Here is a 15541-nt window from a genome sequence, read left to right on the forward strand (position 1 = left end):
AAACAGCAGCTACCATTTCTCAGGTGCCAGGAACTGGACTGAAAAGTTTTACCTATTTCATCTCCAAACAGCATACCACTCTTACAAAGCAGTCAACAGTAACCTCACTAAAGTTCATGAAGCTCATGAAGTTCATTAACCTCAATACAGTTCATGAAGCAAAGGCTCAGAGAGGTTAAACAATTTGTTCAAAAACACAACACTAGGAAGCAGAAGAGACAGGCTCACACCCACACCAAATGGGACCACTGCATGGAGGATGCGCCTTCCACCACACCCCGACGCTTCCAACTTCCCAGTGCGGTAAAGGCGAATTAGGCGGGGGGGCGGTGTTGTTGTTTTTTTGACACATGCCTTTTTTTTCATCTGAAAGAATGTCCCTGACATTACCAGAGAATAGGACTGGAAGCACAGATCAAATAATGACAGATCACAGACCAGTTGCTGGTCACTAGAAAAGATATGGTTTAAGATGATAGAATGAGTGGAGTCCAATCACAGCTTTAGCATTTAAATAGCTATTTGAACTTGCTGAACTTCTGTGAGCCCGTTTCTCATCTGGAGAGGGGAGATAATACCTAACATGTTTGTTATGAGGATTAAGTGATACAGCAAGACACAAAAAGCCAGCCCAGCACCAGACACACAGACTCCATCAGCATACCACACGAACTCTTTCCAGGCCTTTGCTTCATGGCTCATGAAAAACCAACAATTACTTTTTGTACTTTATAGAAAGCTCTCAATCATTCCAGGAACATCAGAAAATAAACACAGACCAAAACATAAGAAAAATCAAGATAAATAACAAGCATATGAAAAAATTTAAACAAAAAAAAAAAGGGGGGGGGGATCATGTCTGCGGAATATAAAGAATGGATCCTTTTAAATGATACCTCTTAGGGGAAATAATGGAAACAAACCAATTTTAACACACTTAATGACAACTGGGCACTTTATTATCAGTGAAATGGTATTTCACTCTGAAACTTCACATAGTAAAAACTGACAAATTTAACTCTTATAATAATTAGGAGAAAGTATAGCTAAGTTCCACTGAAACTGTGCCTAAAGAATCTGCTAAGTAAATAGTTGCTTCAAATTTTTCAGAACACAGGGGACTATAAACAGGTAATAAAATACAGGAGGATGAACTACTTTGTAATGGTTTCATATAAAATTCTAAAGCACTACTTACAATTATTATTTTCAAAGCATGCATTAGAATCTGTCCCTTATAGAACTTCTATTAGTAACAATGTGATCTTTGTTTCAGGTTTCCATATATACAATAAATTTAGGAAGACTGATTTCCTCAAATCCATCTTTTCATATTTTCACTCTAACAAGAGGAAACTGTTCAGCAATGAGGTCATTATCTAATTCTCAACAGAGGGTAGCTTCCATGGCACTTACTAGAAGACAGCAACTTAAAGTTACTCAGAAGCAAACTGAAACAGAAATCTAAACCCTTCTTCCTCTTTTTTCTAAAAATTCTATAATAAACATGTATCACTTATACAGTATGAAAAAGGGAAAGTAAGAAAGAGAGAAGGCAAATACAAGAGAGAAAAGAGACAGAAGAATCTGGTTTCCTCCTAAGTCAGCCCATTCTAATGGGCAGGTACTTCACTGCCCGTCAGAATGAAAGACTAAAGGAAGAAGACTTCAGCAAAAGACCACTCCTCTTCCAACCATGACACCAACTCTCTTTTCCTATGTCACTGTACAGATTTCTAGTCACAATCACAGCTGTTTGCTCTGTCAAAGCAGAAAGAATAAAATGCATATGGAGGAAGAGGTAGGACAGACGTTATATTATACAAGAAAACATTTCTTTCCTTATCCACGAGGGTAGGGGGAAACCATGCAATAAATGGTATTTCCTTTCTGTGAATAGATGAAAGGTTTAATCTGTAAATATTTTAATACATTCTTGTTTTTTCATAGTATTCTAAGTAAGTGAGGTTTAAGTACTAAAGGCAACCCCACCCTATTCAGAGACAACAGAATTAAACCCAGAAAATGGCACCTGTAACACCGATCAATGAGGCACACACCCATGAGACAAAAACACCCTGCCATCAAAGCCAGTGTCTATCTGATAAAGGTCTATCACTGAACATTGCGGAGAGAGGGGGGAGGATGAATGCGTAACATTTAACATGAAAATTTCTCTCTTAACCATATACTTCTGTTGTTTATGAACATCCATATGGGAAAACATGTTCATGTTTGTCCATGATACACAGTATCTAACAAATACTTAAATCTTGAGACAAAAATACTCAATGATACCTTTTTCAGCTCTTCCTTGGAGAATTTTTCATAAGGGTTATGTTCCAGATAGGCAATGTGCTCTGCATTATTGGTACCAAATCCTACAGTTTTTCCTTTTTTATTTCCAGATGGCTCATAAGGGTGATGTAGAAGGTCGTAATGAAGCATTGTGATCATTTCCTTTTTGATCAGTTCTTCACTTTTCTGTAAATCTGTTAGAGGTGGTTCTACATTTAAGGGTCTTAGAATTGTTTCATTTACCTAAAATTTTAAAACAAGTACAATTATTGAACATAGTACTACAACACACTAATGTTACGACTTCTTCTAGCAATGAATTAAATACAGGCACACCTTGTTTTACTGTGCTTCACTTAACTGCAATTTGCAGACAAGGCTTTTTTTTTTTTTCCCAAAAACTGAAGGTTCATGGCAACCCTGAACTGAGCAAATCTATTGGCACCATTTTTTTCAACAACATTTGCTCATTTTGTCTATGTCACACTGGCAATTCTTGCAATATTTCAAACATTTTTTTCACTACTACTCTATCTGCTATGGTGAGCTGTGATCATTAATGCTACTACTGCAAGAAGATTATGACTCAGGGTCAGAAGCTTAGATGATAACTAGCACTTTTTTAGCTATAAAGTAGCTTTTAAATCAAGGTATGTACATTAAGTACATTAAGGTATGTACTTTTTTTTAGACATACCACTATTGCACACTTAAAAAACTACAGTTTAGTATAAACGTAACTTCTATATGCACAAGCAAACAGAACAATTCACGCTTCGCTGAGTGACATGCATTTCACTGCAGTGGACTGGAACCAACCTGCAACATCTCCGAGGTATACCTAAAGCAGTTTAACATTTTCAAAACAAATTATTTTCTTTTTTCTTTCAAAATTCTTATTTGTACCAGTGAAGCATTTCAAAGATTGGATCTGGGAACTGCTTTACTATATTCCAAAAAGTAGATGAAATGTTGTTTTATAGACTTTATGAATAATATAAAAAACATCAATCACATAAAAAGAAACTTAAAACTTCCTGGCAGAAACGCTAATACTTACTTCTGACGGTCTTGGCAGACCCTTCTGGACAGCTTTGTGCATTCGTTTCATTTCCTTTGCACGCTCTGCGTCTCGTATGGCCTAGAAAAATTATTTTTATAACCATTTTTACAGCTATACAGTATCTGACACATTTCAGTAAAGGTGAAAACACTTTCGTCTATAAGAACATGTATGTTCAAGAGCTAAAGCTGTAGTAATCTGTGTAAGTTTGTAGAAAGGCAACAGAACGCCACTGAAATTAGCCAGTCTATTCATTCTCATGTTACAACACAAACTAAGAACTTCCAACAGCTACTAGGAGCATTCTCCAGACTTGCATGGCTCCCTTAATCAGATAATCATTCTTTTCTTGTCTAAAAGACCAAATCCTAAACTTAGAGGGGATGCTTCCAATTATCCCTCCTGCAATACAACCTTTCCCTTTCACCTAAGAAGCTACTGATTTTTTATTTAAAAGGCCAGCCAGCAAGGGTGCTGTTTTATGACTCTTAAAATTATGAATAATGTGGGTTAACACAAGAAAACTTTAAACCATTTTTTAGAAAAAATGTAGCTCAAAATAGCAAAGAGAACTAAATTCATAAAGTATTATTATATATCCCCCACCAAAAAGCACATTCATGTGCTTTCTCTCTAAAGCATGCCTTCCATCACTCCAATCCCTAGAAATGATTCGATTTCTAAAAATATCCCAAAATCGGCTGCAACAAAAAGTCCTGAAGTGGATCACATGATCTCAGTTTTAGTTCAAGTTTTACCACTTTCAAGACACAAGACCTGGGACAGTTAACCTAATCAGCCATAAATATACATATGTCCCCTCCCTCTTGAACCTCACCCCCACCCCGCCCATCCCACCCCTCTAGGTTGTCACAGAGCACCGTGTTGAGCTCCCTGTGTTACCGGCAACTTCCCATTAGTTTACACTGACAAAGAAATCAATCAACCAACAAAATCAATCAATAAGATGTACTTGTTTTAAGACTGGTCAATAACATCTTTTCTTGGCAAGAATGAAAGCAATGTCTAAAAGACCACTTACACATATTTTAAAGGAGCATAATGAGGGACTGAACTGAACTGAACTGAATGAATTTGACAGAGGATATTTAAATTGCGACCTATATGATTATACGTTTTAAGAACACCTATCAAGACTGACCTAAGTACTTTCCTTTAGTGCAATTTTTTTTCAGTACTGAAAAAAAACACTAAGTAGAGATCTTGAGACATGTTAACAGCCGTCACCCACCTGCTTCCGTGCATCCACATCAGCAGCATCTTCAATGTAAGTATCATCTATTTCACGCTCTTCCAGTTCCTTCTCGGCATTTTCTGGTAGAACAATTTCAAAGTCATTCTTAGGAGCAGGAAGACCCAACAATCCTAAACGGAGGTGTTCACGAGATTCTCTTTCCTGTAGAAAAAAATTAGTCTTTCTCAATTTATACACATTAAAATACTCAACTAATATTGTATAAGAGTTTCTAAAACACAACTAGCCTAAATTCTAGAAAAATGATCCCTAACTTAAGGGTTGAGACAAAATTTTGTTTAATTTCTATCTCTACTTCTTCCCTACATTAAGACCGATCATAAAAAGTTTGAGAATTATACCTCTGAAGGGCAAAAATTAAGAAGTCCTTTAGGATTTCCTTTTAAGGATTTCTGAAATTTAATAGGAAATGAAAGAAAAGTTCAAAAGTAAACTTGTCCTTGGAGAAATAAAACTTAATCTGAAAAGACAGCTGAATTCATGTGTATGATTCTTTTTCATGCAAAACAGGTCATATGCAAGCCAAAGAAACCAGCTCATACTTCCTCAAAGTGCCTAGTACCCAAAGTCTTCCCCAGTCTATCCTCAGCTCACCTGTCTGTCTCATTCCCCACTGGTCCGTCACATATATGCAAGACAGGAAGACCAGGTGAGCTGCTACGTCCAGAACATGCTCCATGCTTACTCACGTTGTGATCTCCACATGGGACAGCCCCCAACCCTACTTCTAAGCATACCTCCTTCAAGGAAGGCTTTCCTAGTACCCACCCAGCAAATGTGATTTCTTTCTTCCGCCACCCTAAACATGTTGGTTTTACTCAAAGGGCTTTATTTTGTTCTTATATTACAATTATCTTTGGATTTGGTTTAGTACTGCCAATCTCTCCAGAGTATAAACTATTCTTTAAGACAAGCGACATCTTTACTCAACTTTCAATCCCATCAAGTGTCCAGATCTGTGCTTTTACACACATTAGATTCTTCACTTGTTTAATTCCTATGTAGCCATTCAGAGTCAGGATTACATGGTATCAATCCCGACATTTAAAAAAATTCTCAACTAACCAAATCTATACATGAAGTTAGAATTACTTTGTAAACTAGAAGCAAACCACCATTCAGTTCAGTTGCTCAGTCGTGTCTAACTCTTTGTGACCCCCATGGATTGCAGCACGCCAGGCTTCCCTGTCCATCACCAACTCCCAGAGTTCACTCAGACTCACATCCAGCGAGTCGGTGATGCCATCCAGCCATCTCATCCTCTGTCATCCCCTTCTCATCTCCTGCCCCCAATCCCTCCCAGCATCAGAGTCTTTTCCAATGAGTCAACTCTTCTCATGAGGTGGCCAAAGTACTGGAGTTTCAGCTTTAGCATCATTCCGTCCAAAGAACACCCAGGACTGATCTCCTTTAGAATGGACTGGTTGGATCTCCTTGCAGTCCAAGAGACTCTCAAGAGTCTTCTCCAACACCACAGTTCAAAAGCATCAATTCTTTGGCGCTCAGCTTTCTTCAGAGTCCAGCTCTCACATCCGTACATGACCACTGGAAAAACCATAGCCTTGACTAGACGGACCTTAGTCAGCAAAGTAATGTCTCTGCTTTTGAATATGCTATCTAGGTTGGTCATAACTTTCCTTCCAAGGAGTAAGCGTCTTTTAATTCATTTTTTAAAATCTCACAATGATCTTCCATGGCATAAATAAGAAGGCTTAACAGTAATGTAATAAAAGCAGTAACATGATCAAAAATAAAACTGTAACTTTTATAATTAGCTGTCTATATAATCTTGCAAAACATACAGGAGAAAAACTTCACTAAGGTCCGCAATGAACATGAAATTAACTTGGCTCTGATACTTTGACTGTCCTTCTAAAAGTACAGAGGCAAACAGGAATCAAAGTTCAAAATCTAATTTATGAGGCATTTGAAATTCATACCTTATTTTACAAAAATAGAAAAAAGAAATCAGTGTACCATTCAAGAAGCTAATCTATTAATTAGTAAATAATAAAAGTTAAAAATCACAAAATATACGAGGAGAATTACTATCAGCATAATCAATACTGAAAAATAAATTAAGAATAAGAAAAAGTTAGCCTACCAAAAGGTTTCCCTTCTCAAGTCCTACAAATCATGTTCCTTTTCTAGTGTCTGCAGGTGTACAGAATCTGAAGACATATGAAATATGCACTGACAAGGGGAAAATTTTATTTTGGTACCCTTGAGATTTTAACTTTTTTTAAAAAGTACTAAAAGAATTGACACATACCATCTGCTTCACATAAGAGGGATCACTGTAGTCTGCCATTCCATCCTCAGGATTAATGTTTAACTTGTCTCGAAGAGGAGTTCTACCCGGGGTGGAATTAATAACTGGTTTGGGAGTCGTCCCACTCCGGGGAGTCAGCCCTTCAGATCCATGAGAAGGAGTCCTAGAAAGACAGAAATTCTAGTTAATGAAAGTGCCAACTTTATTTGAATTGTGCTTCCAAATATTTTTCACATAAATTATTTTACAAGAAAAGAAATAAAGATTCCTAAAATTCTGTCTCCCTATCTAGTTTTAAGTTAGACCTCTCGGTTAAAATAAAGGTTCAGCTTAAATACACAGTGTATTTATTTTAATGACTTCAAATAAAGTCATGATAGCTAGTATATTTTTACCTTATTAACTAGGTCCATAAAACATTTTTCAACCTTTTCTTAACACATCAGGGTGGCAAGAACACACAGTAGTCAGGGAGGTTGGCCACCACACTTAAGACCCCAAACAACTCTTATTGAGTTCAGTATCTTCAACTGATCATTTGTTTCCTCCCTGCCTATAGCTGTTGGCCATCACATTCTCATCACAGGTATGCATACCTCAAGTTTGTTTGGAAACCAAACACCAGACTTTTAGGATCACATCTAAATATGAATTGTTCTGAGTTAGGTCTAAGAAACTCTCAGAAATAAAAGCCATAAACTTCATACCATACAGTTTAAATGTCCAAAGCTTTGGACTTCTCTGGTATTCCAGTGGTTCAGAATCTGCCTGCCAAAGCAGGGGACACAGGTGCGATTCCTGGTCCATCCTTGGTCCAGGAGAATCCCACATGCCTTGGGGCCACTGAGCCCGTGCACCACAACAAGAGAAGCTACCACAGTGAGAAGCCCGTGCACCACAATTAGAGAGTAGCCCCAACTGCTGCAACTAGAGAAAGCCCTCATATATCAATGAAGACCCAATGCAGCCAAAAATAAATAATTTTCTTTTTATATGTTCAAAGACTTTTGTTTTTTTGATTACTTCCTGAATCCTGGCTGTGTTCCAGACAGGTGATGCTGCCAGAGAGCTGTTCCCAGAGGTGAGGTGAGGTGCTACCATATAAGACGTGATTCCTGCCCCCAAGGAGCTCACAATCTAGTTAAGAAACAAGACATACACGGGAGAAAGAGGGATTAGGCTCTCTTGCAAGCCTTGCACAAGTGTTATGTCACATAAGGTTTTCGCTGCCAAAGTTCTTGATCCTGCTGTCATGCACAACTCTAACAGTCAGAAATGTTTCACATACTTAACCAGTAAGAGGACAAATTTTAAAATTAATAGTAAACCCCAACTATTTCTAACCTTAAAAGCTCAAATTCTATTTTAATACAAGTTGTTTCTATAATATTTGTATCTTAAAAATTCTTTAAAAACAGTAGCTTAAAACAAAAGTTAAAAAAAAGAAGTATAAACAAATACTGAACTCTAGTCAATGATTTATATGACAAAGAAGTGTTTAGGGTGAAATGTACTGATACCTTGCAACTTGCTTTGAAATGTATTTAAATGTAAGATAGGCTGATGGCTGGATGGATACATGATAAAGCAAACACAATAAAACATAAACCATGGAATCAGGTAGTGAGTACATGGATGTTTGTTTTACCATTCTTTCAGCCTCTCTAAATGTTATACATTCATTGTTACTGTTTCATAATAAAATGTTGGGGAACAAGCAACAGTAATACATGCATAAAAGGGGTTACAATTTTTATAAAAGTCACCAAATCATCATCAATAATGGATAGATCTACTTCTTAAATCAGATTAAAAGTATTCACAAACAAGCTGACAGCACCAGAAACTCTGAAAAAAGGACGGTTCATGTAGTATTTGACAAGTTCCTAAATACTAGAATGTTATTTGCTTCTATGAATGAGGGGATCTCTAAAAGCAAGTTAAACACTAATTTCCATTTTCCGTCAACATTTCTAAAGCAAACACATTGTCCAAGTCCTCGGATTCAGGTTTTTCTAAAGCAAAAATCAGTTGTTTATTTACAATACCTGAATGGGGTAGAAAGAACTGTGTTTGGAGTCTGTACAACCTGCCGCTGTGGTGTCACACCTGAGAAGTCGCTCTCATGCAAAGGGGTGTTGAGTCCACCCTTTAATGGGGTGTCCACGTTGGTCAGAGCCATGAGGTTTTGGGCTTCCTGATTAACAAGATAGTAAACAAGCATGTTTTAACAATTTAGACAAGATAGCAAACCCTTCTCTTATAGTCCTACTACACAAAAAGAAGGCAGAATTCTTACATATTTTCTCAATGAAAACCAAGAGAGAAAATGAATACTGAACCATGGAGGAATTCAATGCTTCCATTCTTTCTGACATTAACATGTCAGAAGTTTTGAAATAGTTTTATATGTCAAGAAATGTATATGTGATTGTGGCCTCACATATGAAATTACCATTACCCAAGAACTTTTCCTATTACCCATGCCAAGCCTCTTTACATGAAGAACTAAGAATTCAACTTTTCCAACATGAGCTTGGGCTAAACATTAGAACACCCAGTCTGGCTTTATCATGAATGCTTTATCCAATCTTCATTAGACTCTCTGAGTCTCAGTTTCTTCCACTGTGAGTTTAAAATATTACCAACTGGTCTATCTACTACATTAGGAAACTTAGGAAGACAGATTACTTTCTGAAGTCTTGCTTGACCTCTTCAGGTTGGACTGACATGCTCTCTTTACAGTCCCCCTACTATAACCCTGCACTCATTACTAACACAGCACCCACAACTCCTAATCCCCAATTCAGGGTCTGTGGCAGGCTACATTCTCCACAGAGTCACAACCATAATTCTCATCTCACATGCTCTTCTTACAATCCAACTCTGATACTCCAACCACTGAACTGTACGTTATAAAAGGATCAATTGCATCTTAAAAAAAAATACACACACACACACACACACACACACACACACACATATGTGCTTCCTTGGTGCCTCAGACAGTAGAGAAACTGCCTGCAATGCAGGAGACATGGGTTCTATCCCTGGGTTGAGAAGATTCCCTGGAGAAGGAAATGGCAACCCACTCCAGTATTCCTGCCTGGTAAATTCCATGGACAGAGGAGCCTGGTGGGCTACAGTCCATGGGGTTGCAAAGAGTCAGACACAACTGAAGAGACTGAGCATGCACACAAGTCTAATTAAAAAAGAGAGAGTTCAGAAATTTAAAATATGACAGTAGAAATTTAAAAACTGTATGAAAGTAAAATTCAGAAAATCTACTAGCAATGAATCAAAAAAGTCAATTAAGACAGAAAATCAGAGAGGAATAGCGAAATAAAGCAATGAAGGGGAGGAAATTTTTCTAATTTTCAGAATAACTTCCTAGAGTTGAAGGTCATGAGTCTACAGAATGAAAAGACTCATCAAGTACCTAGTACAGTTATTAAAAATAAACCCACATCAAAAAATATGCATGTGAAAAAGAGGTCATATAAGCTTCCAAAGGAAGGAAAAAACCAGGTTTCCTATTAACCTTAACAGCACAAGTCAGAAGACCCTGGAACACTGCCTTCAAAGCTATGAACAAAAACCCTTTCAATCTGGAATTCTATACCCAGTTGTACGATCAATCAAATTAAGAGAGTAAAACAGTAATTTACAGATATTCAAGACTTAAAAATTGTATCTCCCACGAAACCTTCCTCAGAAAGCTACCGACAGATACGCCTCACTAAAAGGGAGCCAACCAAGAAAGCGAGAGACATGGGAGCCGGGAAAGAGGAGACCCAAGGGAAAACTTTCCAGGGTGACAGTGAAGGGGGAGCAAGAGAATGAGCCATAAACAAGATCTAAGGAGCAGTCAGTCCAGACTAGAACATTCAGAAATTCTGGGAAAGACTTCAAGCGCTGAAAAAGATAAGAATACCTAAAATTTTATCAGATTACAGGAGACTGACAGTTAATAAAGTCCAGATCCAGAAATGAATTTGTGCCAAGTCATCAAAAATGTTAGCAACTAAGTAAAACAAGTATTAATCCAAAGAAAAACAAAATACTATGCAGTAGAATAATTATAAGGTACTTTCCAGGTCAGCAGTGAATGCAGTTTACACAGACACAAGTGAGTGTCAAAGTTGCTCAGTCATATCTGACTCTGCAACCCCATGGACTGTAGCCTGCCAGACTCCTCTGTCCATGGGATTCTCCAGGCAAGAATCCTGGAGTGGGTTGCTATGCCCTCCTTCAGGGGATCTTCCTGGCCCAGGGACGGAATCTGAGTCTCCTGCATTGCAGGAAGATTCTTTACCATATGAGCCACCAGGGAAGCCCCACATAGGCATAAGGTAAACCATAAATATAGAGCTAACCAAAATTATGATTAACTACAATGGAAGATGGGAAAATGGAAAGAGTGGATGCACAGTAGAGGCAGAGGGCATGAGAGAGCCAAATGCTCAAATTCTACGTGGAAAAAAATGCTTTAAACTGAAAATAAAACCAACATGAAACAAGTGTCTTAGCACTACAGTGGTGAAAACAAAGAGCTGTCATTGATAACTCTAGAAAGGCACTGTTTTTTTTACATAGTCTTATATAGGACTGTTTGACTCCTAAATCAAGACCTTAAGATTATATTTGACTCTTAGAAAACTGAGATGTAAGGAGTGCTGAAAGATTCAATAGTATTCTGTTGCTGCTGCTGCTGCTAAGTCACTTCAGTCGTGTCCAACTCTGTGCGACACCAGAGACGGCAGCCCACCAGGCTCCCCCATCCCCAGGATTCTCCAGGCAAGAACACCGGAGCGGGTTGCCATTTCCTTCTCCAATGCATGAAAGTGAAAAGTGAAAGTTAGGTCTGTCTATCACCTAGCATGGTAACACCCTAGGAACACACAGAGCTGTACACCCTATATGTTAAGGAGCGAGAGGGAAATAGTACTGAAGGCTGTCTATGCCATGCTAAGTACAGAATCACAAGGAAGTTTTGAAAATCACTGTAAAAAAAAAATTACTGAATATAGGGAACTCTCCTGGCGGCACAGTGGGTAAGAATCTACCTTGCAATGCAGAATACACAGGTTTAATCCCTGGTTGGGGGAACTAGGATCCCATGTGCCAGAGAGCAAGCAAGCCCGCTCACCCCAACTGCAGAACCCATGAGACACAACTAGAGAATCGGTGTGCTGCAATGAAAGATCCTGTGGGCTGCAACTAGGACCCAAGTACAGCCAAATAAATAAAATTACTAACTACACACGTATTTTTTTTTCCAGGACTGCTAGGCAATGTGTAATTTTTAAATGCTGTGCTTTACTGACAAGATTTAGCTTCCCTACCATGGAAATCTCTAGCAGCTATGCATTCAGGACTGTTTCAAACTGCTTATGCTAAGAGACACAAAACCAAACCATTTAGTCTTCTCCTTTATACTACTTTTAAGGACAGGAAGCAAAGTGAAAGGCTCATTCTACCATATGGCAGCCTACCTGCAGAATTCTGTCCTGGGAAGCTGGCGTTCGTGGTGTTCTCAGAGCAATGCTGTTGTTGGTGACATTGTACTCAGACAAGAGAGTACTGGAAGCAGAGTTTGTTATGCCAGATTCCTCAGCAGTCTGACGTGCAATTTCACTTGCTTGGCCTACTTTTACAACTTCTTGGAGTTCTGCGTCTGAAATCTGAAGATAACAGTTATCATAGTAGCAATATTTAACCAGAGAATAACACAGCTTAAAACGTCCATATTCTAGAAAGATGAACTGCTGAGTACACAGAGGTTCACTGTATACTCTTTACTTTGTAGGTTTGAAAATTTCCATAATATTACTAGTTTTTTAAAGTGTTCCTATATAAAGTAGGGGGGAAATTCCATACATGATACAATATCAAACTGTATTCTTCTATTTCCATACTGAAATTCTCTCAAAACAATATATTAATAAATCAAGATTATAAATTAATAGTGTTTGTACAAAACCATTTATCAATTGGGGGGGGCGCATACTAAAAATGAATTAAAATATCACAGAGTCCATTGAGCCACAAGAATCCCTAAGAAAATCAAAAGGTGTTATTTTTGTAATTTTACCAAAACAAATATCCTAAGAACTGAAAAAAAAGAAAAGGTTACAGGCAAAATTCCAATTTAAGAAATATCACCACTACAAATGATAGCATCTGACAAAACAATTTTATGTTTATACCCAAGAATTTTATATTAATGCAGCCAGGGCATTCATTTGGCTAAAGAAGCTGTTCAAACCTCCTAAATCCATCCCTCTGCTCCATTAAACTGTCCAATTCTACAGAGCTGTACTCATCAAAATGCAAGACAAGCTTATTCAAAATCCCCATGTTTCTAACCAACCACAATTCAGCCATAGGAAGAGAGCCTACAATGAGCTGAATGAATTGTTTCTTCTCCACAACTCCCACATTGATTCTCACAGTTGCTGTCTCAAAAACAGAAGAATGACACAACCAAACATTCCCTAAAAGGCAGTCACCTGAAGTCCACAAGGCCAAATACCACCATTACCAGCTACAAAATAATGAGGCCTGGAGCCCCAGTCTACTGACAAATTGCTAAGAGCTGACAATTAATTACTAAACCATCATATGAGAAGTTCAAGGCCTAATATTTCTTAGGAGTACCAAGCACCTAAAAGAAAACCTGGCACATAGACCCGCAAACATTTGCTGAAAAAAGGTATAAATGCATGTGAGTTCACACAGTGAAAAATCTACTTTCATCAGATTACCTGAGGGGCAGGAAGTACTAGCTTGCTCCTCTTTTTAGTAAATTCAGAAACACCACTAGTTTGAAGAATAGCTGATGGTAAATCAGATTCTTTTTTCCTTTTCAAATGCTGTTTGTCTTTTTTTCTATCTCGTCCTTCTTTTTCACTGTCATGGATCAAGGTGGAGAACAAATTTTTCAAAGTTACTCATAGGCAATAATGTTAACAGCCATACAAATAGTCATATACTCTGAACAAAATAATCCGTTCTTAAGAAAAGTACTAATAAAAAGACAAAACTATATACATTAAGCTGTTTCCTTTTCCTATACATTACTTACTACTATGTTCAATAGGAATATAGAATAGCAATAGAATTATTAAGAAAATAAGATACACTAAGTAATTTAAGTACTAAATAGTAAAACTATGTAACTATAAAGACTACGATGATAAGCAAAATGTTACATATAACATGAAAAGAAAAGCATGAAACTACTCCTATATCATGACTACCTTCATACAAAAATATGTGTTTGTACTAGGAAAATGATAAAGTATACAAAAAGGGAAACAAACGAAGGGAACAGAATTAAAACACTGGTTTTAAATTTTCCTTTAAAACTAATCTTCAATTGTTTGACATCATTTTTTTTTTAAAGGATAGTTAAGTTCTCACAAATGACATCAGAGAGGTGTTAGGGTCTAGTGCCAGGCTCAAGGTCATTTTCTAAAGGACCAGGAATGCTTCCTTCCCCTCTGCATGTCACCCTTCTCCTCTATCTAGTCTACTCCACCCAAATGACTTTTTTTTCTTCAACCTTTTTATCTGTAGAGGCTACCTAAAACAACGGTCTAATCTGAAAAACAAATGCAACGGAGTACATTCAAGAAAACGCTGATCCACACTGGCTGACATCTGTTGTTTACTAACAATTCATGTCAACAGAAATATAGAAGGCCACTGGGGGAGTGGAAAACTAAAAATCTTTGATAAGCATAAAAGGTTTGTTCCACAACATTCAGATATAAGATTTAAAGAAACTCTAAAAATCCCTATAAATAAGCAAAATCCTTTGCATCCTAAGACATCTGATAAAAATACACACTGATCCTCATTAGATGAAAAGATTTAAGAATGAACTGGTAATCGTCATTTCTTCCTTTTAATTTCATTTTAAGAAAAACAAGATAAAATTTTCACTAAGGAAAAAAAAAGGCAGACCAGATTTCTGACATATTCCTTCAGGCCATTAGTGAAATAACTAACCTGTTTCCAAATTCACTAACAGCCAAATGCTGACATTTCAAGAAATGCAAACAGTATTCTGTACTAAAAACATTACAGCCAGGGTCACTGGTTTTCTCAGAAAGGTGAATCCATTAAATAAGTAAAAGTATTATGTAAGCCACATTGTGCTGACTAAGAAAAATCTGGCTCTGACAAGGATAATATCTGGCCCTCCATAAAATTCCTACTATACTTTTCCATTTATAAAACCAGAAAGGAGAAAAAATCCAGAAAGGCAACTTACGATCTCAGCTCCCCATCAAGATCCTGCTGTCTTAACTTTCTGAAATCAGCATCAAGAGTCTGGTAGTTTTCCTCAGAAGTATCATAGAAACCAAGAGCAGGCTTTTTTTCAAATGGAATTTCAGCATTATAATCAACTCCTCTTTTCTTTTTTCTTTTCTTCTGAATTTCTATGCCGGCTGCTCGAAGTTCTCGTCTCTTTTGGAGGGCAGCAAGACGCCTGAAGCAAAAGAACAAAAGATCACCTTGAAAATCATACACCATAGGGAAGGGATGTCTCATCCAACAGAGCTAAGAAAGCTGTCCAGTCATTTGGGAAAGAAATATTTACTTAAATCCTCACCTCACACCA

General features: G+C 37.5%; 1 protein-coding gene across 1 annotated transcript in view; it reads right to left on the reverse strand.

Annotated features, from left to right (window-relative positions):
- The window catches only part of CDC5L (cell division cycle 5 like), a 40763-nt gene that overhangs the window by 14515 nt on the left and 10707 nt on the right, over positions 1-15541 (reverse strand). Inside the window, exons 6-13 of the mRNA XM_052648455.1 lie at positions 15191-15409; positions 13677-13821; positions 12405-12593; positions 8958-9106; positions 6910-7072; positions 4614-4778; positions 3359-3439; positions 2299-2541 (exon numbers count right to left, since the gene is read on the reverse strand). Coding sequence (XP_052504415.1) covers positions 2299-2541; positions 3359-3439; positions 4614-4778; positions 6910-7072; positions 8958-9106; positions 12405-12593; positions 13677-13821; positions 15191-15409 — 1354 coding nt within the window. The remainder of the gene's footprint in view (positions 1-2298; positions 2542-3358; positions 3440-4613; positions 4779-6909; positions 7073-8957; positions 9107-12404; positions 12594-13676; positions 13822-15190; positions 15410-15541) is intronic.

The sequence above is a fragment of the Budorcas taxicolor genome, chromosome 11, assembly GCF_023091745.1.
Source record: "Budorcas taxicolor isolate Tak-1 chromosome 11, Takin1.1, whole genome shotgun sequence".
Classification (NCBI taxonomy): Eukaryota; Metazoa; Chordata; class Mammalia; order Artiodactyla; family Bovidae; genus Budorcas; species Budorcas taxicolor.